Source organism: Sphaerodactylus townsendi, linkage group LG07 (genome assembly GCF_021028975.2).
Source record: "Sphaerodactylus townsendi isolate TG3544 linkage group LG07, MPM_Stown_v2.3, whole genome shotgun sequence".
NCBI classification, from domain to species: Eukaryota; Metazoa; Chordata; class Lepidosauria; order Squamata; family Sphaerodactylidae; genus Sphaerodactylus; species Sphaerodactylus townsendi.
The window spans coordinates 80397277-80423702 of NC_059431.1; the positions used below are offsets into that span (position 1 = coordinate 80397277).

Genomic DNA, 26426 nt, shown 5'->3' on the forward strand with positions numbered 1-26426 from the left:
CCAGCCACATCTTTGGGATGCGGCCCGTGTTATTTACATGGGTAAATAAGGAAGCCAGAGTTGTAGCCCACCACTCGGGTGAGGATTTAAGTATTTCTGGTATTATTGCATCAGGACCTGGGGCCTTACCGCTTTTCAAACCACTGATTAGTTTACTCACTTCTTGAGGATTAACCTCAGGCCAATCTGGTAGCTCCTCTGGTATTGAAGTGGAATCAGGGTATTCAGTTAGGCTAGCATTGAACAGATTAGAAAAAATAACTGAACCATCGGTCTAGTGAAATATGGGGCAACTGGATACTGCACGTTTGGGCCCTTCTATTTATGATCTGCCAGAATTGCTTAATGTTATTTGTTAAAGTGGCTTGATATAGTTGTTCCCACTGCTGTTGAATTGATTTTTTCGTTTCCATTGTACCATAATTTGAAAATCCTTTTCAGTTGCGTTATATTGCTGAGTAGCTTTTCCCCACCTGTGCTGCGGTAACTTCTATATAATGATCGTATTAAGTTGTTAAATTCAATACAGTAGCGATCAAACCATTCTCTATGACCGTTTACAGCCTTAGATTTGGTCGAGGAGACGGCTTGAAGTTCCCCTGCTAAATTTGAAACTAGTTGTTCAAAGTGATGTATTCCACGTTCTGGTGTGTCAGCCTGTAATATATTCTCTTTTAATTTATTAAATGTAAAAGAGCTAAGTAGTGTTTCTGTAGCAGCTGCCACCTGAGGTGACCATGTTATTTTCTGATGCCTAAAGTTGGTGGGGTCCTCTGTATTAGTCTTTACCTCAAATAAAAAAGTTACATTGAGTGGAAGATGATCACTTAGCAATAAGTCCCCAACGCTAAAAGATGTGACACACTGGTGTAGATAGGGGGATATTAAGATGTAATCGATCACGCTAGCACCGAGCGAGTTTACCAAGGTAAAGCTATCTGCATTCCTATAGCACTTGAGGCCGTTTAACCATAATTTGTTAAATTTGATGGCAAATTTGATTAACTGAATTCCTGCCGCATTCACGAGAGAGTCCTTTGAGGAGCGAAGAGCTGGGGTTAGAAGAAGCTGTACGAGATCATCCTCCTGATTCAAATGGGCCATCACATCCAACCTGTGTTGCGCCACCTGCATTGGCTTCCAGTTGAGTTCCGAATCATCTTCAAGGTGTGGGTGTTGACCTTTAAGGCCTTACGCGGCCTGGGACCCTCGTACCTTCGGGACCGCATTACCCCATATGTCCCTACTCGGCCTCTGCGTTCGGCAGAGGCCAATTTGCTGGTGGTTCCTGGCCCCTCAATGATGCGACTGGCCTCCACTCGGGCCAGGGCCTTTTCAGCCCTGGCCCCTGCCTACCAGTGGAACACTCTCTTCACTCCAGCTGTCCGGGCCCTCGCTTGAGGACCTTGAAGTGAGTTCCGCAGGGCCTGTAAGACTGAGTTGTTCCGCTGGGCTTTTGGAGTGTCCAGTCGCTGAGAGTGCCCCCCCTTTGGGATCCACCTTTGTTACTTCCCCCCTCTGGGAGGGTTTTAATTGGGGTTATTGCGGGGCGTCATCTTTATTTATTAATTTTTATCGCTGTATTTTAATCTAATTTTAATGGGGTATTTATATGGGTTATTGTGCACTGTGTAGATGAAACTATGTTGTACACCGCTCAGAGCCCTTCGGGGGTAGAGCGGTATAAAAAACCCATAAATAAATAAATAAACAAACAAACAAACAAACAAACAAACAAACAAACAGCAACCCTAGTGGCCCCAGGGAAGATCCTGCTGGTGAAGGCAACCCCTCTAGACAGGTTCAGGTGGCATTGCCAGTGGGCAGGCAGATGTTGGCACTGTTGGGGCCCACAGTGAGAAGGAGAAGGCAACTAGGACCCCTCCATCCATGCCTGCCCCTCAGTGACATCCCATACCATAACAAGCAAATCTTCAAGGTGGCCAGAGACTATTGTGATTGTGACCAAGAGACCCTCCATATAGCGATCTGCTAGAAGTGGACACCAGCCACTTACAGTACACACCCAGGCACTCATGTTCTATGGCTGCTCACATCAATGCCAACACGAGGGGGATGGGTGGGGCTAGGGCCTCAAGCTTCAGAATGGGGCCAGTGGTGTCATCTATGGCAGGAGGAGCAGGACTGCCTTGAGGTGCGCCTGGGCTCCAAGGAGGGGCACCTGGTCCCATTAGGAACTGAGCCAGGAGCCGGGCCAATATCAGACAATGTGGAGTTTTCCCACAGTGACAGTCTGTCTCCCTTAGCATCACCTGGCAACCCAGCAATGATAAGTGAATGCAGAACTACAGTTCCAGCCACAGTGCTCTGCTCAGCAGGGGCAAAAATCTGAAGGTGTTCAATGACAATAGAGTCAAATGATAGGGGTACAGGAGCCACAATTGCAACAGAGGGAGAACCTGTGAAGATGTGTCCCTAGCAAGATTCCAGCCCTATCAACCCCTTCCCCCCAGTTCTTGCTAGGACAGGAGATACTGCTATGGGGGAACACTCAAGGCCCTTGATGGCCCACATCTCAATTGGCTTGACCCCTAGGGAGAAGGCAGTGATGGCACCGAGTACGGATTGGGACCCTCACGGGCAGGAGGCTTGGGGTGGCCCCTGAATCCCCACTGTCTGGTGAGGGCAGCTAACCAGGAAGGCTGGCAGATGTTCTGCAGCTGTCAACACTCTCCTGAGAGGAAGAGTATGCGAGAGAGTTGCCCCTATCAGAGGGGGGAAGGGGGACCAGTCGGAGCTTGGACAGGAGAGCAGCCTTGGTGGAGCAGTATAGACAGTCCACTCACAAGTGAGGACCTTTGTGCCACGATTGCCAACCACAGAAGTGGAGATGATGCCCCTCATGACTGAACAGGGTCTGGTCAGGTCATCCCTGAGGGCTTGCTTGTAGCATGCCCCCATGGCCATGAGGTCCCATATTCTTCTTATGGCCTGGTAGAAGGAATCATTGCAGCACTTCATGCAGGATGTCAGTGTTTGTTAAGGATGGCCAAGTGCCAACATGTGCTCAGCAGTCATCTGCCAGAAGTTGCAGTAACCTGACCTGCCTGTCCGAATTCAGGGTAACACTGGCATTTTACACCACCAGCCTGAACAAGAGCATCTTCTCTGCATGTACTGTGTTCAGATAGTGTGAGCCCTCTATGACTGGTGGTGAAACCACAGCCATATTTCACAAAGGAATGTGAGGGCTGGGCTGGCAACGTGGAAAACCCTGTTGCCCACACTGCTCTGATCTGCCTGCAAGGTCACCATGGTCATAGCAGCTAAACACCTAGAAGGGATGAGTAGCCTGAAAGCAACACCAGGAGGTAAGATCCAACAGGGCTGGGCAGGGAGGTCAAAGGGGACCCTCCAGGGTGAGCAGTGTCCTCCATCCGAAGTCTAACAGTTCCTCCACTATGTCCCCACAGGCATACTGTGAATCCCAGGAGTGTGGTTCCCTCTTCGGTCATTACTGTATGCTTCAATGGTCTGTCACATGGCAGCAGGCGGCTACTAAAGGCAGAGGATCAGCATCTTTCATCTCTCGAGGCTTGGACTTCATTTTAGTCAGTATTCACTTGCCTGAGCAGTTAATAGAACACGAAAGTATGCCAAATAACACATAACTTTGTGAAAACATATAAATCAACGTTAACTTCAACCAGAACAACAGGCCCAATACAGAGATAGTACCTAACAGCCCTGAAGAATGGGGTTCCTAGAGAAGAGTTCCCTGGACCCATACAAGACACTAACAATGCACAGGGAGGGCCAAGATGTCCTCATGCCTACCAAGAGAAGGCCCCTTCATGGTGAGTATTCAATGGACCGTTCTCTTGGGAGGCGGAGAACATCTTGATGGAACCTCCCAAAGCAGTGTCCATAAGTAGGGTGGGCTATCGTTAAGTGTCGATGATGTGTTCGAGGACTCTCTGCCCAAAGATGGTTTCAGCCCCAAGATTGTACTTTGTAGTGTTTGACAAATGAGGAGAGGGTAGACCAAATGGCTGCCTTGAAAATTTGCTCCACTGTAGCACTGTGACGGAATGCTGTATTGGTGGCTGCAGAGTGAGTGGAGTGAGATGTAGTACCTGGTGGAACTGGTATATTAAGCGCCTTATGCACCTCTATAATACAGGCCTTCAAAGTCGAACTGATGGATGCCGTGGACATAGGAAGACCTAACCTAGGAGCAGTTGTGTTGATGAAGAGAGTCTGTGTTTGATGTATGGAGTCAGTCCTGATTATGAATGCCTTGTCTGCTCTTCTAACATCCATGGTATACCAAGAACGTTCTGTAGGATGTGATGGCTGAGGACAGAACGTGGGCAGAACAATGTCCTGTTGCAGGTGGAACATTGATCTGGCTTTAGGCTTGAAAGTAGGATACATTCTGAGCACTATTTTGTCCTTATGGAACACACAGAGGTTCGGATTGATGGAAAGAGCCCATAGCTCTGAAACCCTTCTAGCAGAGGTGATCGCGACTAAAAAAAGCACCTTCATCCGAAACCATTTAAGGTGGATGGTTTGAATTGATTCAAAGGGTGAATTGGTAAGTGCTGAGAGTACTGTGTGAAGTTTCCATGAAGGGAAGTGGTGACATATTGGTGGTTGTGATTGTTAAACACCTTTCAAGAACCGGAGAATGTCCAGATGCTGAGTTGCTGGAAGGCCGTGGAAGGGATGCCAAACGGTGGATAGGGCGGCAAACTGTCTTCTTAAGGTGTTATTATGGAGTCCCATCTCAAAACCTATCTGGAGGGAGTCCAATACCGAAGAAAGAGAGGGAGTCTCTAGGCCAATTTGTTTTCTCCCGGCCCATCTGACAAATGCCTTCCATGCAAAGGGTAGCTGGATGCCTGGAAGCCAAAAGAGTGTTGGTAACAGCTGTTGAATAACCCTTCATGGTTAGGTTTCGCCACTCAACAGCCAGGCTGTCAAGTTGAGCCCACCTAAGTTGGAATGTCGCAGTGGTCCCTGTGCAAGAAGGTCTGGAGTCACCGGAATCCGATAGGGAGGACTCTTTGCAAGCTCCCGGATTGTGGAGAACCAAGGTCTCCTCAGCAAGTAATCTGTCTGTGCAGATTAACACATGTTGGCTCTTGATAGTGGTCTGAAATCATTATAGGGTCATCAGGATGGCCTTGACCATCAGGATGTTGATGGGTAGTTTGGACTGATTGGATGTCCATTTTCCTTGACCATATTGATTCCCTAGGCTGGCTCCCCATGAATATCTGAATTTGATTGATTGTCAGGTAGTGTTTTCCTTGGTTCAGATTCTGTATGTGGAATCACCATCAGAGTTGTCCCTTGAGGGATTGGGGTATCTTCAATGTCCGATCTCTCTTGTTGATAATGTCCCACTGATATGGTCGAAGAAATAGCTGTAGGGGCCAAGCATGGAATATCCCCCATTGAACCGGTATATGGAGGCTATGAGGATACCAAGAAACTTGGTCAGGAACAGAAGTGAGGCAGACCTGGACTGGAGTAAGGAGGCTATCATCATCCTCTGGATCTTGGTGATTTTCTCCTCTGGGAGGAAGAGGGGATTCTTGGTGGAATCAATGATGGCCCCTAGATGAAGAATCTGCTGTGGTGGAATGAGGTTGCTTTTGTCCTTGTTTACCAAGAAACCATGTTGTTGCAGGACCAGCATCACTTGGTTGAGATCTTGACCCACGGTCTCTCTGGACCTGGTTCTGATGAGGAGGTTGTCCAAGTATTAGTGAATGTGCACCCTCTGTTGGCAAAGGAGTGTGATCGGAGGAATCATTGGTGAGATGGTCAAGTTGGGACGTGTAGATAAGCCTTGGATAGATCCAGTGAAGTCTTGAAGTCTCCCATTCTGACCGCTTTGGAGATTGTTCGGAGAGACTCCATTTTGAATCTGTGAAGCCTGATGTATTTGTTGACCGTCAGAAAGTTGAGAATTGCCCTCCAGTCCGCGGTCTTTTTTGGGACCGTGAAGAAGTGCAAGTAATGACAGCAGCACAGTTCTTCCTTTGGAACCGGTTCAGTTTCTCTGATGGATATGAGATGAGTTGTGGAGTTCAGAGTCTGTGATCTGGAGCTGAGAGGGGAGAGTAGAAAACGATAGGGTGGGAGGTGAAGAAACTCGATGGTGTATCCCTCTCTTATCCATGAGTTCACACGATCACCTCTCCAGATTTCCTGGAAGTGGAAGAGATCACCTCTCCAGATTTCCTGGAAGTGGAAGAGGAGATTGCCAACTGGGACTGAGTCTGAGTTGGAGACAGGATTTGGAAGTGCCATCTGCCCTGGGAGGTTTGTCGAATCTTGGACGAAAGCTGCCTCTGTGGTGAAAGGAACCAGAGCCTCTGGGTTACCATGTGGTGGTCCTACCCTCTCTGGGAAACCAGGACATATTTCTTCCATCCCTAGGGGCTCTGGGTAGAGTTCTTTGTGAACGAAAGGTGGTCCTAGGCCAGGAGGGGTTCCTGTCAGGACACAGGAACTTAGGTAGGACTTTCTTTTTGTCCTTCATTTCTATCAAAATTTGGTTGAGGTCCTTGCCGAAAAGGGCCTGGCCTTGAAAGGAGTAGCCAGACACCAGTGTTTTTGAATGATTATCAGCCTACCAGGCTCTGAGCCATCCATTGTGGTGGGCTACTATGGTCGAAGCCATGGAGCGTGCTGACAGGACCAGGGCATCGAGGGTTGCATTGGCGATGAAGGACAAACCAATCCTAAGGCGTTCAAATCCTTCCCTAATCACTGTTTCCTCAGGTGGTAAGAAGTCTAGGATGCGTTTCACCCAAACAAAAGGGCTCTAGCGACCGTGGAGGCGGGTGCTATGGCTTTCATGGCTGATGCCAGAGACTCATGCGATTGCTTAAGCCTTAAGTATAGCCTCAGTTCTTTTGTCAAGACAGTCCCTGAGGTTGCCCTCCCCATCTTTGGTAACTAGGCCAGCCGACTGGGTGGCTGCAATTGGGGCATCTACTAGGGCAGGGGTCTGCAACCTGCGGCTCTCCAGATGTTCATGGACTACAATTCCCATCACCCATACGACCCAATTAGCCCTGCCAGGGGCTGCCGGGCGATGCAGCCCAGTGGCCAACATCTGGCGAGGGCTGAATATGAATATATCCATAGGCTCCTGGGTCTGAACTCCTAGAGGCTAAATTTTCCTGTAACATATTGCTTACATATTTAGGTACAAGGGATGCCTTTTAGCCACCGACAGGGTGCGTTTGTTGGCAGCAGGAGCTTCCCACTCTTTGCTAATCTTACAAATAAAAAATTCAGGAAGGGGAAAAACCAATTGGTGAACTTCTTCCTGAGGAAAAGGAAAGTCTTTACTTTCTTTAGGGCATCCCTTGATGGGAAGCTTCTGTTGGAATCTGGGACTTGGGCATTCTCAGGATCTTGCAAGTCAAGGGCGGTGGTAGTTGCAATTAAGAATGCTAATTCTTCTTCTTTGAATCATCTAAACGCATTATCTGATGTTAGTGCTGGCAACTCCTCAGAGTCAGAGAAATGATCTGCTGAATCTGGTTCCTCATCCTTATAATATTCTTCTTCCTCTGGGAAGGTCAGGGGATTGCACGATGGGGACTTAGGGTAACCCCTAGTCTGTCCATGAGGAATATGGTGTGGGTCCTGGATTGGGGACCTAGGGTAACCCCTAGTCTGTGCATGTTGAGAGAGACCTTGTTCCTTTAATGGGGACCTGAGGTAATCCCCAGTCTGCCCATTATCAGAGGTCTGCACTGTTTCAGGGGAAAGGAGAGAGCAGGTAGCCCTGGCCTCTCTGTTCTGCATAGATTCCAGGGAAGGGAGAGAGCCGGTAGCCCTAGCCCCTCTGCCCTGAAGGTACTGCTCTAATTTATTTTCAATAGCTCTGTTCAAAAACTCCACAAGGTCAGCAGGAGTAAGAGATTGCCAATTAAACGGAGCCACAGCTGAAGGATTAGCAGATTCCTCCCAGCCTGAGGGCTGAGAACCACCCTCCAACTCACCAATGTTTAAGGTTGTAAAAAAGGATAGGTCTTGTTTGAGTTCCTGTGAAGTGGCTGCTTGTGCTTGTGCTGGGTGCGACAGGGCTTGTCTGCTCTGCAGGTGCTTAGTCGGGTTTTTTCCCTGTTTTTGGAGCTGGCTGCTCCCTGTCGGCTGTTCTTTTTGCTGTGCATGCGTTTAGCATGCGGAGGCTGATGAGCCTCCAAGGACGCTCCTTGCTCAGCCGCAGAGCCTTCAAACAGGCAGCTAGAGGAGTGATTAGAGGGGCCCTCTTCAGGGTTGTCTGGATAGTTCTGCCTGGGAGGGGAATCCCCCGAAGGGCTGCCCTGGTGGCGTCTGCTGCGGAGTGATGGAAGCTCTCCTGGGGGTGGGGGAAATCTCTGGAGGCCATCTTGTTTAGGTGGGAAAGGCAGCCTACAGCAATTTCCTAAGGGAATTAAAACTATTAGTAGAAAAATAAATAAGCAGAAAGGTCCCCAAACCCAAGTTACAGAAAGAAGAGAAAAGGGGACAATACAATAGGACAGGATGACAGATCAGGCACAAGAAAGCGATAAAAAGGAGGTTAAGCAGGAGTCCCAAGAATTCCGTGCGCTCCCTGTTGAGGCAAGAAAAATACTGGCTAAAATGGAGTCCAAGCCTCGACAGGAAGTGATGGAGTTCTTTTTCCTGCTTCCCTGAGATGGAGTAGAAATCACCCATCAAGATGTCCTCCGCCTTCCAAGAGAAAGGTTGCCCAACTTATCTGTACTGTTGTAGCCACCCCCACTGCGTCCTGGCTGTGTAGTCGCTGTACCGGGAAATAGGCTTGGGTGGGCTTAGGCATAGAGTGTGTGGACTTTGCTCTTCTGGAGGCAGGGTCATGCAAAGTAGTAGTCCTGTACTGCAAGGTGAATTCCCTGTACTCTGTCTGCCATCATGGGTATTACTCGATTTGCTCAAAGTCCTAACAGCATCCATCCCACACACCCTGCCTTAAGGATTTTGGTGTCTTCTCAGTGAGTTTTTTATATTTCATATGGGCCCCTATGGACTGCACTTCTTTTTTGCCAAACATAAACTTCCATTTCGGGAGTGGGCATTCCCATGACCAAAGGCATCTGGAAGGCATCTCCTCCCCATGTTCTTTTATTTCATGTTCTTTTATTGTTGTCCAAGTATTTAACTACAAAATGCAGCATTCTGACAAGAAAAAGAACATGAAAGCTCCTGCAGGCTAAACCAATCTGGGTACCACTGGGAAATCAGAAGAAGCTGAACATGCTCTAACCCAAACCAAACATAGGATCTTATTTGAAGACACAAATTCTTGACAACTCTGACAGTAACTATGGCAGATTACACAGGGAAACCATTGAAATTCCTAAACACCGAGACGGTTTCAACAAAAAGAGTCTGAAAATCAACAAAACGTGACTACCTGTATTAAAACCACCAAAACCAAAAATCAGGGGACTTTTCAAACACCATTCAATAACCCACAAAATGAAACAAACTCCTTCCCTTCCCCCAAACTGCCTCATCCTACTCCAGTGTCTGAGATAAGACACTGACATTCAAACCACCAGAATACATACAAATGCAACTGCAAATGAACTTCACACAGACACTTCAAATGAGCCTCGCCCCCTCCCACCTGAGAGAGGGCCAAAATAGATATGCAACAAAACACATTACTCCACACTTTGCAATGGAGAGAAAGACATCTTACTGTGACATGCCTCTGAAGACACGTGTGAAACGTTAGGACCATGGCCACCCAGTCCACAAACTCACAACAGCCCAATGATTCTGGCTGTGAAAGCCTTCCACAACACAACTATATGTTCATTTATCATATGAAGAAAACAAAACAAGTTCAAAACAAAATCAAATTCAAAGTAAATTCTCCCAGCAATATTACATTATTTGCTCTAAAATGCTACTTTCAAAAGGCACACAAAGACAGGTACATTACAAAACCATACAAAAGTGTAACAGCAAAAGGTAAAATAAAACATCAGTAAATAAACAGATAGCTTTTTAACACCACATCTAATTTCTGGGGCAAAACAATTAAAACACATTATGAATCTTATACCACTTTAACAAATGTTCCCATTAAAAATGAACTGAATAAGAAATGTTTGACACAGGAGCATTAGACTACCTAATGTGATGCTTAATTATGTAGAAATCTTCAACTGAGCAGTCCATTTTGAACCAGAAATGATGGGACATGATATGCTTGATCTCCAAAGGAGCAAAGCTTGGGGAAGGGGGATGAAAAGATAGCGACACACATATGCCACTTTTGCCTTTTACCTCTTTTCTTCTTTGGCTCTCAGTTGCTCTTCCTGTCTCAGAACCTGAACCATTATGGATTCAAACACGCCTGTGGTCAAGCCTGCTAAACTGCGTGGTGTAGAACGACGCCTTGTTGAAGCACAAGCTGTTCCCTTCTCATCTTCCAGCCCATAGAACCCTTTAGATGTTACTGCTATTGCTGTCTTCTCTCTTAAATGCCTTGAAAGAAAAATCAAATCAATGCACAAGTATATTTTTCCTGACCAGCAGTCATTGTCTTAGCTAGGTTTAAAAAATTATTAAAAGGTGAATTAAAATGAATAAGGCTATTTCTCAAGTGGTATGGCTGCATATACTAAGGACCGTCCAATCCTTCATAGCAGAACACGGTCTTCACCTTTTAAAACATTTGGCCATTATGTTATTAGCTGCTTTCTGTTAAAAGAAATTTGCCTTTACAGTAGGAATTATTTTCTTCTGAATAGGCAACTGTTTTCTGACGTTAGGTTTCATTTATGCCTTTTGCACAGTAAGAAACCAAATCTACACTTTAAAACATACATACGAAACACAAGTGTTGCAGTCTCAATTTTATTAGCAGCTACCAAGACCTCAACTGAAAAGAAGCCTAAACATATATATAACTGCACATGATCATATTAATCCATTAACTCTGCCTCCCCTTTCCCACCTTTCACTTCTCACATCTTTGTGCTACTGAAATGCAAATTCCTTCAAGCAGGAACATGTCTTTTTACAGGACTCAGTATGCACAATGTATAATATGTTTTAAAACAACGATTGCCTGCTTTTTGAGACTCACAATTAATTATAAGCATTGTTGTATGTTGCTCCACGTGACAAACTAAAGTAAGGAAACATCTTATTTGGTTACATATAATTTCCTTATATTGAGTGAGGTCACTGGTCTAAATAATCCAGTACTGCATACTCTTTGCTAGCGGTGGATTTCTAGAGTCTCAGACAGTGAAGAACTTATCTCTCAGCCAGGTTTTTGCAGGGACCTATCATTTCTAGGTCCAGCATTAGCAGTCACACCCCTCCTCTGTAAAATGGTCTGTAAAAGAGCAGGACGCTGCCCCCCTCCCCCAAATGGATGCCCTCTGGATAATTCAGGAATCCATCTTGTGGTTTACAACTTTTGGCAGGAAGGGAGAGGACACCTTTTCTCGTCAAAAGATGTGCCTGGCTACACAAAGGGGTCAGGTAAAGGTTCATTTGGTCAGCTCAAAGGCGATCATATCAGCTCTCTGAGAAGAACTTTCTCTCACCAATTCTCCACCCCTATGGTGGCAAACTTTCAAAGATTTCCTTCCCTTTGATCCAAAGATCTAGAGAAGCAATCGATCACTCCCTTGATCTCTCTGCAATTTCTTCCCTGCCGTAACATCTCATGTCACGTCCGTGATCATCTTAGGGTATAAGAACAGGGTCCTACATATGTGTCCTGGACCCTCTCACCCCCACTTGTATGTGTTAGTTAGGTTTTGATTCTCTGAAATGCTGGTGTTTTCCCTCTTCAATGCTGTTCCCATTGATGTCTCCCTCCAAGATTGGCAATTATCATCCAACCCAAAATTTTATCAAATCCTATCTTCTTATTTTTTCTAGCTAGCTCGAAAAGCTAGCTAGAAGGGTGTATTTCACTGGATTTAAAATATTATTTTCTCCTTATTTTCCCTCTTATTTTCCTCCTTTTATTATTTTTCAATTAAACTTGATTCAACTTCCAATAAATGCCTCTTTATATGAGAATTTCCACTAAGGACTAACCTGGTGTACGTTGGTTATTTGATCCCAGTTATCCCCTCTTGTACCCTATCTTCACCTAATTCCCACAACTTAAGTTGAGATTGCCTATTCAAGGTAACAGATTAATGGTGGATAATGCCGGCATAACCCTGCATGTCTAAATACTTTGGGTTGACAAACGTTTTCAGCACGCAGATGTAAGGAGATACCCCCTGTGAAAACTCTCTAGGGTGTGTATATGTGTGATTCTGTGTGTTTGACAACTATTGGGGTTGAGAATCTTTACTTCCTTTTTCATCTCCTAAAGCTGTGTTGTTTAGACACCCCTACTTGTCCACAAGACCATGCAAATGATATAGTAGAATGCAAGGGGCAACATGGAACTTCTCTCCTCTTGACCCATCTGTGGTCTACCCAGGGTTGGCTTGGGTTATGTGCAGTGCAAAATTGCTTTTGGTAGGGTAGGAACTGCTCTAGAATTGCTGCAAGCAGCTGTATTTTTTCAAGTTGAAAGGTAGTGGGAAGGAGTTTTCCAGCACCTTAGCCTGGGGTTTGCAAGCCTTTTCCTGGAGCAAGGTACTTCTCCCTTCCAAAAAACCCTAAAAACTTTAGGCAATTGGAACCACATTAGCTCAGTTTGGTTCTTAACCCTCTTGCCACAGATATTCTGGAAGAAAAACCCACCAGGACCAGCTGTTAGATTCAAGGGAGTTCATACCCCCTACAGGAGAGAAGGACCACATTTTTTTCAGGATTTGGGTAATCTTCCCATCCCTGGGCTAAAAGTGTCCCTTGTTTAGGTCCACAGTTAGGGGTTAACTAGCTTTGGTGTTCGTGAAAGGCTCTCCAGAGCTGAATGGTAGGAGGCAGGAGCAAAATTTCTACTTCACTTAAACTGTTTTACCTTGGCAAGATGTTCAAGTGGAGCCTCATCTTGGACAAATTAGAGAAGAGGGTGGTCAAGAAAGGCAAGCAGCCTAGGAATTTGGGCTCCTTTAAAGGCCCTGACCTCCTGTAGACACTATGTGATTCTTATCAGATGAAGAGCAAGAAACTCTGTATTTCCCAGCTGACCACAGTGCCCTCTGTGGGCAATATGTGATAATGATGTCCACAGATACAATGGTCCCAGTTGCTCAGGGCCTTAAAGGTTATAATCAAAACCTTGGGAGTGATTAGGAATTCCACTGGTGTTATGTGCTCTCTCGCTGACACACCAGTGAGGAATATGGCTGCTGCATTTTGGAACAGTGTTAGCTTCTGAGTCAGCCTCAAGAGCAGGTCTGCATAGAATGAGTAGTCTAGCCTGGAGGTTATTGTCACATGGATCACTGTAGCTAACTCAGGGCAGGATAAGTAGGTAGCCAGCTGTGTCGAAGATGGTAAAAGGTGTATTGGTGACCTGGATCTCCATAGGGCAGGGAGGACTCTGGACTGCATTCCATACTGGCCTACACATTCAATGCCAGAGATCGTTGGGATGGGGAGGGCTCTGAAAGAGAAAGCCTCCTAGACACCCTAACCCCTCAGTGGAGGACTGAGAAATCTGGTGAGGTCAGCTCTTTTAAGCTGACTGTCTCACCCTTCCTAATCCAGGTCTTGGTCATGCATGCCAGGTCAACATTTTGTGCCACAAAATAATCTTGTAGCATTTTGGTCTTGTTATATATGGACCTGCCATTGCAAAACAGCAGTGTCAGGGAAGGATACAACCTCCGCCATCATGTTTTGGAACAGGACAAAGGTCAAAAGGCAGTTAAGACACGTCAGATAACATTACTGATTTATTTTTACAACAGGACTTCTGAAATTTTAATGTAAAATACACAGCCTACTTGGCAAGCAAAATGAAGTAAACTAGCTAGGAACTTATAGGCAATGTATAAACTCAAATTCAAACCTTACATAAATGGAAATCTTGAGAATTTCCATTAGCTTGAAAAATTAATTTAGCCTATGCAGCTGCAGAATTGTTTAGTTTAATATGGTCCAGCAGCACAAACTCAACATAAAACCTCTTTCTCATACTCATACACACACACAGTACTTTCCTAAAACTATTTAGAAAAACATTATTCACGTTCCCATTAGCACATTCATATGATTGTTCAAATCAATGTAAGACAGCAAATATGGACAACAAAACATTTAGCAGCAAGACTCAGTTTCACAAAAGCAAATGCTAGTGTTTGAGGGCTTGGGTTGAATCCAGCCCCGGCCCTTGGATGTTGCAGGAAGACCCTACAGATAAGGTAGAGACACTGTCAGATGCAGAGAGGAAGTCTCATGCCACAGTCAGTGGCCTACAGTTCTGCAGCCTGGGCTCTGAAGTTTAAGCGGAAGTGCTACAGCTATCAGCCTCACACCCTGGGTTACCAAAGCCCTTGGAAAAGAGGAGAAGGCGAACTCAGAGGGATGTGAAGGACCGTCACTTTACCATGTAATTGGTAGCTCAGCATCATCAACCTTAGCCTGTAAGCTTGAGTCACCGCAGGCTCAGGTCTGAAAGTTACCCTATGGAACCATGCTGCCTGTACCAGTACCTTTGCCAAAGGCGTATCGAAGGTGAGGAAAGGCAGGGCAAGTGCCCTGAGTGCCACCTGTTGAAGTCTCTGAGCGGTCATTGTTAAATTGTGACCTGCCCCACAGTCTCCAAGCAACCACCATTGAACTGCGATCCACCCTGAACTCCATGTGGAGTTTCAGGATGGAGCCAGTGCTAGGATTCAGCAGGTTTGTACCACTTCGGCAGAACCGGTTGTTAAAATGTAACAACCAGCTTGTAACCAGTTGTTAAATTATTTGAATCCCACCACTGGGTGGAGCCCACAGTTGAACAGTGAACCCGGCCAGACTGAGCTCAGTGTTCAACTGCCCCCCCCCTTCCCCGAACTCCATGTAGAGTTTGGGAGCCAGGCATGCCTATTCAACTGTGAGATCAGCCTGTAGCCTTCGAACCTGTAGTTTAAAGCTCAACGAAGCCAGGCTTAGTTCAGCTTCAAACTGAGCAGTGGCTCTGTTGGCTTCAACTTTATATTACTGGCCCCAAGCTCCTCCTGCAGTTTAAAGCTTAACGCAGCCAAGCTGAGCCCAGAGTTGAACGGTGCGCTGGTGCCTGAACTCCACATGGAGTTGGGGGTCACTGGGTCCCATTTCTACAAATATGCCCCGGATCTTTTCCTCTGGGAATATATCTGGTGAGCCCACCAGAGAAGTTCAGGGGGAACGTGGAAGAATTTCCAATGTTCCTGGCCCAGTGCCAACTGTACAATGAGCTCCAGGCCCAGGATTTTCTGAATGAAGAGGCCAAGGTCTAATCTATATATATAAAAATCTATCAGTGCGTTTTTCTGCTGACAGGTAATCTCCCAAACTACTGGACCGATTGCTTTGAAATTTTCACATAACGTCGCATTCGCGTGCGGCCAGGTTTCCATACTGTTTCCACACCTCCTGTTGTGTACATGTCACAACTGTGCCAGTTATTGTGCACATGCCACACCTGTGACAGTTGGAACCACAGTTCTGTTCCGCAACAGCGCCATCTGCTGGCCGTCAAAGCAACACCCTCTGATACAAGGGAAACAACCATGCCTTCCTTGAAAACCACTGCCATCTGGAGTGAAAAAGATTGAGCCCGCCATCTAGACATGGTCCATCCACCCTAGTGGATGAAGGGGAAGGTGAGGGAGGGTCTGGGGGTTTGCTGGACCAAACGCTCTGAAATTTGAACACAACGTAGCTCATGATTCCCAATGTGTTTTAAGCTAGGTAATTCACCTGCAAGGGAAGGGAGTGAAAGAGACAGGGCCCGCCACCTGGACATGGCCCATCCACCCTAGCAGAGGAAGGGGAACGTTAGGGAGGGATGGGGCAGGGTGCCATGCAAGGGGACGGGAGAGAGGGAGGGGACTGAGGGGGCCCTTGCCCCTCCCCTCCCTTTCAAGCATTGTGCAATGACACATGTTCAAACCATTTGCTTCCCCTTTTCTTTCTTTTCCACTTCACCAAACTGAGCCACAGCAACGCGTGGCCGGGCCCACTAGTTCATCCTAAGTCTTTTGAAATTGTAGGAAGCCAAGTGGTGTACCCAGCTGCTGCTCAGTCTGTTCCCAGGGACAGATCAGGGAAGGGGGGCAGATGCTGCGAGCAGTGGGCAGAGAGGGGCAGCAGCGGTAGGTGTTGGAGCCTCAACTGCCTGGAAGAGATGGCTTGTTCTCGCTGAGTTGGTGACCTGGGATTCCATAGAAAAGGTGGATTCCAGAGTCACACCCATTTTCTTAACTGAAGCACCTGGATGCAATGCTGTAGCCCCAAATTTCTGCAGCCAGAAACCCTCAACGGGACCACCCCAACCCAACCATAGAACCTTCGCCTTTGGTGGATTTGGCCTCAATCTGCTCTTTTCTAACCAACCAGCCACAGCCTTCAGACACTATGTCAGATTTTATGGGGCGGCGGCTGGCCAGCCCTCCATCAACAGAACAAGCCAAGTGTCATTCACATATTGGTGACAGTCCAGCCCAAAGCTCTTGACAAGCTGTGCCAGGAGCTGTATGTAGATGTTAAACAACACTGGAGATAGGACAGCCTCTTGCGGTACCCCACAAACAAACAAGAGGTTACCTCTGAGACATCTCCCTCCCACCCTAAGTCACCTGCTGTCCCTGGTCTTGGAGATACAAGGCAAACCATTTCAAGGCTGAACCTGGGATCCCAGCATCAGTGAGGTGTTGACTCAAAAGACTCACTGATGCTGGGATCCGAGGTACAGCCTTTTGTGCTCTGATGTGAACTGAAAGCCTTGAAACTGATTGGAGGTGAAGAGGACAGGCTCTTCTCCTGTCCTCTCCGCCACTTTAAAACTGGGAGCTGTTTTATGCTTGACTTCACCAAAGCACACAAGCAGACCCAACCCCTCATGTGATAGGCTTGGCCTTCCCCAACGAGCCTGATTTTATACCTTTGGAAACAAAACAAGAACAGTGCATTATGTGCCTCCAAGTTACTTCTGACTTATGATCAGTGACCTCCAAAACATCCTCTATTATATTATTATATTCTCTTTCAGGTATTGAAACTCATACAATTAACTTTTAAAGAGTTCCTTAATTTTTAAGATAGTCCTACAGAACCCAGGGTAGTCAACTAAAATAGTTAATATTTGTTTTCTGGAAAAATCAAATGACTACATAAAACTAGAATCCACCAACAATACATTAGAGAAAGATGTACAAACTGACATATACTTTCAAAAATCCTAGAAGTCAAGATTCTAACACAGCAGATTATAAGTGATGTATTCAAAAGTGAGAGATGAAGGCTTACAATGTAGGGGGTCAACTGCCTAGTCTGTCGAAGGATCAGCTGTTGGAAATAGGTATAAATATTTTTTTGAAGCTAAGGTAGTGCAAGTTGTTGTCATCAATGCACTGCCAACAACAATGCAACTTGACAGATATTTTGAATATGAAGAAATTGAAGCTCAGCTGATTTTGCTTAAGGAAGAAATAGCATGGGGAGCATGAAGGGGTGGGACTTCCTGTTCCCCAAGTCCCACCCCTGGCCTCAGTGCTTATAAAAGAAGGTATCCAAGGCCAGTCTCTTCTGGCCTGCAGTCTCTTCTGGCAGTCTCTTCTGGCCTGCCCGGAGGGGAGGTCAGAAGAGACTGCAGGCTGCCGGCTGGGAAGGAAGGGAGGGGGAGTCCAGGGCGGGGTTGAGGGCGCTTGGAGGCAGCAGGAAGTCCTGCTGTCTCGTTGTTTTTGTGTGCCTCGGATGGGGTCGAGGCATGCGAAAACGACAAGACAGCAGGATTTCCTGGTCACGTGGGGGGCCGATTTTGTGCCCCCTACATGACCAGAAGAGTGGCGCCCGGGGACAAGGGGTTTCCCTTATCCCTAGGCAGATACACCACTGTTCCTGGGATAGATTGAAAGTGCTTAAATTAAACAAAAAACAAAAAGGGGCTCTATCAATCCCCTAGATATGGAAGCAGAACGTCTCCTGTCTGACAAGCAAAGGTGGGGAGGAGTGAAAAAGCCAAAGGAAGTAAAAACACATATCACTCTGCTCTGCTTTCCCTGCACCAGAGCCCTGGGGCAGAGCAGGATATAAATCCAACATAAATAAAGAAACAATATCATGCATTGCCTGCTCCTGGGAACTGCAGAGTTTATCTGATCTGCAGCACAGTGAATTCTGGGAGGGAAACGTGCACAATTGAGAATCCGACCTGAAGGTACCGTATATACTCGCGTATAAGTCGACCCGCATGTAAGTCGAGGCACCTAATTTTACCACAAAAAACTGGGAAAACTTATTGACTCGTGTATAAGTCAAGGGTGGGAAATGCAGCAGCTGCTGGTAAATTTCAAAAATAAAAATAGATGCCAATAAAATTACATCAATTGAGGCATCAGTAGGTTAAATGTTTTTGAATATTTACTTCAAAGAAAAACAGTAAACTGGCTCTGTAAGTGGAAAAGAGGGTCAACAAGAACAATACGGTATCAACAATAACTTTAAAAGTACAAAAACCTTAGCTCAACCAGCAACCAAGCTAAAACACAAGAGTTAAAATCCTCCAAAACTGGATTCCTCATCATCATTTGTATGCCCAAATGTAACCCAACTTAGATTTTAAGAGGGATATTATCAGAAATGGAAAATCTACTATTAGCTTCCATTGTAAACAATGGGGATGGGGAGCATCCCTTTGGGGGTCCAATAACTTTGGATCCCCTGACCCAAACTTCACCTCAGAAACCTGGCTGGTATCATAAAGAGACTCTCTCCTCGATGAGACCAGCCAGGTTTTCGGCTCGAATTCAGACATTTGTTCAGAGGAGTCCAAAGGATATATGAACCCTCGAAAAAGGGTAGCCCCATCTACTAATAGCTCCCATTGAAAACAATGGGGAATGGGGGCACCTCATTTGGGGGTCCATAACTTTGGACCCCCTGAACCAAACATTACCAAACTTGGCTGGTATCATCAGGAGTGTCTTCTGAGGGTACCCTGAAATTTCGGTGCCGCTAGCATAAAAACTGCACCCCCTGCTGGTCGTCAAAGTAAAAACACACAAAAAAATTTAATGACCCGCATATAATGCTTTTTCAGCATTAAAAATGTGCTGAAAAATTCGACTTATACATGAGTATATACGGTAATGTACATTTGACCCAAAGAAGACCAAAAATGTGCAGAAGGCCTCTGACTGATATTGTTAAACAATATGGCAATTTAAGAAAGCATCTTTTTAAACAGAGTTTCTGCTTAAAACAATGAAGGACTACTATTGGAATTATGTATAATCTCTCTCCTGGAAATTTCACGGTAAGCTCAACCTCTTGCAGCAGCCATTCTATGGTTGTGCCCACCATCCAGCATCAGAAATCGAAAGGTGCCCATTTGTTCAAAAAGGCTGGGAACAGCTTATTCTCCAATCAGCAGAAAATTCATGTAATTTTATGAGAGTTTCTAGTGGAATACAAGTCGAAGCATGCGGGTGTCCAAATTTGACATTCATGGGCATGTCTTTTGTGGCATGTCTGAAAGACAGGCAACTTCTTGCAAAATTCCATTATGGACTTTTAACAAGTATGTGATAAGCTGATGACATCCAACAATGCTACTTCCACAAGGAACAAAAGAAAAATGAAGCAGTTTGCTTCTCAAGTGCTTCATAAAGTTAAGTTTGATGAAGTCACAAATTTAGATGGACAATTTCACAAGACATCACTGGAGAATGATTGTTTCAGTGAACATGATACTTTAGGGACGTACTATCAGTTGAGTCAACCAAATGCACCTGCATCAGAATTAGCTCAATTTCTGATGCATTGTTGCATGAGTATCAGAAAGTTGAAAGTGAGCCTCAATTATCACCATTTCACTGTATAAATTGTGGAAGAGCTGTAAAAATGTCATCAAAATTTCATCATTAGTATTATACCCCTTGCTAAGAGACTCGTGTCTAGAAAATGGACCAGTAATCATTGTTCTGGTCAGGTGGCACAGATTTGATGTTCCAGAACAACAACAGTTCCATCCTTGAACAGGGGGTAGCAAACTCAATCTATTCAATCATCAAGTTCTATGTCTCTTCTATTATTTGTATATCACCAACACAGCATACACAATCACTTATATGACATACTGTCTTCTTTTTATGAATCACATATATTTTCATTGCCCTTGCACACTTGTATTTAGGGCAACTATTTTTCTCCAAAACTGAGCATTAGAAGAAGCTGGCTGTGTTATAGAAGCAATGCAACACTTTGCACATGCAGTTACCCAAGAGTAAGCCTGAACCAGAGAGCTTGGCTAGCGAATAGCTGATACAGAACATGTGCAAATCTAGCATTTTTGCCTTTAAATTGACACACTTATTCCTTTGCTTAGTACGCACAGTACAACTGTATCAGAGTGTGAAAGGAGATAATTTAATTTAGAAACTCTTCAGATGTCCTACAATCTACAATCAACACAGGGAAATTTGGTGTGCTGCAAATAACACAGATGGCAAAAAGTGGTTCATAATAGAATAAAATTTAAGAATCTCTGTCCTAGGATGCACAAGAAGTCACCATGAATGTAAACCCAAATGCTGAACGCAACGGCCAGATGTCAACAATCTGTTCAATAGTATGTTACTCACATTGGGCATGCTTAGCAATATATGCAATAGGAAAAACCTTGTTTACCATTGCTAAATTGGGGGAGACTGATGACATAGTAATACAACTTAAACCTATGCAAACTGAACAAAACCAACCATGCAAGGTCTCTGTTTAATATTTTTATACCATCATGGAGATAAGCACATCTCACCAATCACTGTTTGGTTCACTGAAGAAACTAAAAAATGAGCTACTTTAACTCATGTGTAAGCAAGAATGGAATAGAATGCTACAGCTATATTACTTTTCAAATAAAGAGGACAACATCATAAAATCCCACCCATAAGTACTAGGTGAATTCTAGATTTACAACAACATTTTTATCAGTTTAAAATATTTATACCATGCTGTTCATAAATTAGCAATGTTCCAATTTTTTATACTGACCGTCTTTTAGCATACTAACAGACTACAGATAGGATTTTTTTGTAGAATAAAGTAAACTGAATTGTCAGGAGTTCAACTAAAAACAATTAAATGGTGCATATTTGTAATCAAATCCATTTTAGAAGACATCCTATATAATCCTATATAATACATCCTATATAACACAAAGAGCCTCAGCTTTTCCAATACTGAAACATGGTTATTAAAATCTCCCTTACAGAGCTTACTTTGATGTTAGTGTTAACATTAGTTAATAATGCCAATAATGGGTATTTCTATAGCAATAGTAGTTGAACTCTGATCTTACCACAACATTACTAATGAAGGTGGGAATGCATAGTTAGCTTATGTTGCATAAGTGTATTGACGCACACCAGTCATGTGCACAAACCAAAATAAACATAGATTTCAATCCCTTTTTTACCCCCTTTGGGCAGTTGCAATTTTTACCATATTTCTACCTCTTTCACATGAATATGATGAGACTTGCTTTCATGAAGCACTGTGAAGCCCAACACTGTGAATTCTTAGTCATAGAAAAAAACAAACGGTGGCATTCAATTTTATGGGCATAACATATGGCAGCTGCTGGAAACTACAGTGTTTTTTGGGCTACATAGTCACTGTGAACTTGGCCACAACGAAATATATCATCATGTAGGGAACCAGACACACTATTGGAGTGATATTCACTCCAAAAATTGCAAAAAGTCACATTTGCAGTTCCCATCAACCACAAGAGTCACGTGACTACTGCAGACCCCTCACACCATGTCAAACACACACAAATAATATATACCTGCATTACCTTTTTCAATTACTATACTATTTTTGACCATGAAGGATTCTCTCTCCGCTACTGTCATGACTTGAATCAGTCCTTGTGTATCTGGAGAGAAGGAAAGGATTTGCAAGAGAATTCTGATACAAAACAGCAGAAGAGTAGGTTTGCATTTAAACCCTTTCTCTCCTGTAAGAAGAAGAGTTGGATTTATATCCCACTTTATCTCCTGTAAGGAGACTCAAAGGGGCTTCTTACAATCTCCTTTCCCTTCCCCCCCCCAACAAACACCCTGTGAGGCAGGTGGGGCTGAGAGAGCTCAGAAGAACTGTGACTAGCCCAAGGTCACCCAGCTGGACTCATATACAAAACCTCTCTACATCTCCAGAAACTTTTATATAACTATTACAAACAAGGTGTATTGTACTTAATACTGGGCCAGTAGTGATGATGAAATCATCGTAGTTTCTAAAGAAACTACCCACTTTCCAGAAACATGGGGCAGGTATCATGGGGCATGTAGCTCAGGGGTAGGGAACCTGCGGCTCTCCAGATGTTCAGGAACTACAATTCCCATCAGCCTCTGTCAGCATGGCCAATTGGCCATGCTGGTAGGGGCTGATGGGAAATGTAGTTCCTGAACATCTGGAGAGCCGCAGGTTCCCTACCCGATGTAGCTAAAAGCTACATGTGGATCCTGAGCCACTGTTGTTGATTTTATTAAAATATGTAGTCTGCTTTTCCTTATGTAGCAGGCAAAGGCAGTATACAATAATACGTTCAGGGGCATACATCATGATAAAACAAACCATAACTACATCACCATCATCTCCAATGCTAACAGAAGCAAAATAAGAAAAAAGTCTCATGGAACTGCGCAGCTTTGCATCTTCATTTCTTTAAAAACTGATAGAAAATGATCAATATTTATATCTACGCTAATCCTGCTCCAAATACTTTGCACAAGTACTGAAATACAAGATAGGCAAGATAGTCATTCAGATATGTAGGTTGGAGATATGAAAGGTTTTAAAGATCAAACCAGTGCCTTAAATTCAGCCTGGAAAGACTGTGTTTGTGTGTGATGGTACCTGCAAGCAACCAACTTGCTACTCGTAGGGAGCAACAGGCATAGCAATATCAAGAAGCTACCAAGTAAGCAGTCATTGGAATCATTCCGAAACTATGACAAAATATGCTACCAGCACAACTGATAGTGCCCCAGTCTTTAACAGTTCTGTGCAGACTGCCACAGGTTAAACCTGTGAATAGTAAGGGAAAACTTACAATGAATTCTTACTCATAGAACTGCCATGGCAATACATTTATATATTCCCTTTTTGCACCTGTACAAGCCCAATCTGATTTTTAGTTACCTCTGCCTCATGCAGTCACCTAAATATTTGCATGATTGTGTGTTTTATTTTTACAGATTAATTTTCGGGGCATCTAGGAAAACTATCACCAGCTTACTTAACAAACACACAATTGCAGTTGGGAGAGGTAAATAAAAGATGTGTTTAAAAAGAAACACACAGACACACAGAAGAGGTGATAAATCAAGTTTAGTTCAATATCTCAGCACACTTTAAAAGTGTGAGTGCTCTCCCCAAAATGAGTGATTATTTCACATAACACCATATCCTTTCTCTCCAGAATAATTATTTTCTGCCATCATAATTTTGCCTTGATCTGGATGTCCTGGGATAGCTCAATCTTGTCAGATCTTGGAAACTGAGAAGGGTCAGTCCTGGCTAGTACTTGAACAGATGAAAAGTAAGGAAATCCAGGATTGCTATGTACAGGCAGGAAAACCACTTCTATTAATCTCTCTCCTTAAAAACCCCCATAAGTTGACTGCTTGACACACTTTACACCACTACCACTTATGACTGCAAATTTCAGTTCTCCACCCATACACTGCTTTGTTTTTCAAATGGCAAACAAACTACACACAAAGCCTAAGGTCTGGTTTTGAGTTCATATTTTTTATTCTTTCAGCTTAGGCTATAGTTATTTTGATTTGAACAGACAGTTACTTCAATCATGTGAATGCTAAAAAAATTTCAGCCTGATTTTTTATAGCAGCCAGCTACCTTCATATATTCATGGTTAGCAGTCCCATCCAGAAAGTCCCAGGTGGGTGGTGACAGTGCCACTTTGGTGCTCCCCCCCCCCCCCGGCCTTTCTCGTAGTGCCGGAAGCCAGAAAAAAACAAACACAAAATAAAGCAGTGAAAATGGGAGATAATAAAGATATGCAACACAAATTGTGGTGTTATCTTTGCCATGTCTCTGCCATCGTATGAGGTCCAGCCAGACAGTATTGGCTGACTAAGATTGGAGCCACGGCCACCCCACGCCAGTGCAGTGTTTTGCACCTGCAGGCCTGGGAAACGGTGTGGTTTTTGGGATGGGCACCATGGAACTGCGCAGCAGCTGACAAAAAAGGTAAACACCCCCGTCCACTGGGGCCTTTGCTTCTTGCACTGGCGGGATGGGAACACATGCTGGCACTGGGCTATGCTGGCTCCATAGGGGGATCCTCCCCCATTGGGCTGCCCAGTTTTCATAGTAGAATGCATTAACTCAAGGAATACTAAAGCCAAGCACCTCCCTTTTTAAGAAATTCAGCCATGTGAGCTTTCTACTGTTTTCAAATAGTGTACAGATAAAAAAGTAACACGCAGCAAACATGAAAACAAACGTTTCTGATAAATTACATTAAGTGGAACAGCACCTCAAATGAGTTTAATAATAATAATAATAAAAGGAATACTAGGGTCATGACATTGAAGCAGGTGATGACAAGCCACTTCTGAACATGTCTTACTTTGCAAACATCACCATGAGTCATTTTAAGTCAGATGTTTTGAAAGCAAAAAAAAACCCCAAAACACCCATCACTATAGAGCTTGAATTCACAGGGACCTACCCTCTAGTTAGCATCTGTTAGGTCTGAAGTCTTAGAAATATAGGTTTTGATGTATCCAAATCAAGATGTCCATAAATATAACCTGTGGTTTTAAGTAAGGTGCAATTTGCTCCATCCTGCATAGAACATACTCATAATTTCCTTCTTGCTAGCCCAGTATTGAAAATAATGCCTTGGTTACACCTACCGAGATAGCAGCGCCAACTTTTGTTCCAACATCATCTCCAACTTTTGGGCCTGCTTAGAGAGCCAGTGATCCACACCATGCAACCGATAGCAGCTCTCCAGCATTAATCGAAAATCGGCAACGAAATCCGCGATCCCTGTATATTGCCCGACAGAAAACTTCTCTTCCATCTTCAGTAACGTCAGCGGCTGAGGTTCTTGAGGAGACGGATGCCCTCTACTTTCATGGTAGGAGGAAAAGGCGACTTCACATGGTCCGTCCTCAGGTCTTTGGCCCTCCAAGGGCTTCAGAAAAGGCGCTGTCAGTGGCCGGTGCTTTTCCAGCAAAAACTCGCTCAGGATGCGATAAGCCTGCTGCAGTTCGGGGCTCAGGCTCTGCTCCCAGCTGTGGAGGCCACCGGCATCTTTCTCCTTTTCGTTCAGCAGGCACTCAACTAACGCGGCCGGGGCTTCGTCCGGCGGCGGCGGCTCCATACCGTTTTCTTCTCCTTCGCCGCCGTCCTCCTCCTCCTGGCCCCCGGGCTGCGCCAGATTCATGCCCCGCCGTCTCTAGAACGACAGGTGCAGGGAACAGACCCCGCAAGAAGTCCCCTCGCCATCTAAGGCTCTGAGCCCCCCTTGCCCTCAGCCTGCCCTGCCGACAGTTCTCTTCCTTGCTCGCCGTCAGTCCCCACTCGCTAGGACGATCGTGGCCCAGGTAGCCGCCGCTGCTGCCAGTGTACCACCGACGCCTCCTATCTAACTTCGTGTTTGGGATGCTGGAGGCCCCCGAAGCCGTTGGAATTTGCAGCTCCAAGCTCCAGGAGCGCAAAGGACACACAATCACGGATGGCTGCTTATTATGGGTGGGGGATAAAATAAAGGGCGCCTCAGGTATGGTTAACCTGAGGCGCCCCTGCCCTAAAAGACAGTAAGAAGAGGGGAACCACCGCCCCCTTAGGATTGCCTGTGCAGGACCTGCTGCTGCCCAGGTCCCTGTGTCATTCCGTCCCTCCCCGCTTCCATTACCAGGCCTCTGCTCCGTCGTCACGTCAGGACGTCTGACCCATGAAAGGCTCTATATCCCCCTCTCCTGCTGAAGGACACGGCCGAAGCCGCTGTCAGTTAATGGACGGGGGGGGGGGGGGGCGCTACTAGCCCTTAGCTGCTATCCCCTCCCCTCAGCTCAGAGACAGAGAAAGGGGAGTGGGGAAGAGAGTCCGTTGCAATTGCGCATGTGCGACAGAAGCGGCCTATGCTCGTTGTGTTTCGCTGCGCGCTTTGTTTTGGACATCAGCTGGAGGGTTCGTCATCGACGAGCGACGAAAAAAAGGGGAGGAGGGCGAGAAACAGCCGCGGGGTCACGCGCGTTGTTGCATAGCCAATGGAAGGCAGGGGAACGCACATGGGCGCGAGCGAG

The 26426-nt window shown here is 45.2% G+C and overlaps 1 protein-coding gene across 2 annotated transcripts in view; it reads right to left on the bottom strand.

The window, feature by feature from the left end:
* The window catches only part of KIAA2026 (KIAA2026 ortholog), a 55535-nt gene extending 29323 nt beyond the window's left edge, over positions 1–26212 (bottom strand). Inside the window, exons 1-2 of one of the 2 annotated variants that reach the window (XM_048503018.1) lie at positions 25029–26212; positions 10300–10500 (exon numbers count right to left, since the gene is read on the bottom strand). In XM_048503018.1, the coding sequence (XP_048358975.1) occupies positions 10300–10500; positions 25029–25564 (737 nt within the window). In that variant the 5' untranslated portion in view covers positions 25565–26212. The remainder of the gene's footprint in view (positions 1–10299; positions 10501–25028) is intronic. The other variant, XM_048503020.1, reaches the window with a different exon arrangement.
* Between the last annotated feature and the right edge of the window lie 214 nt (positions 26213–26426).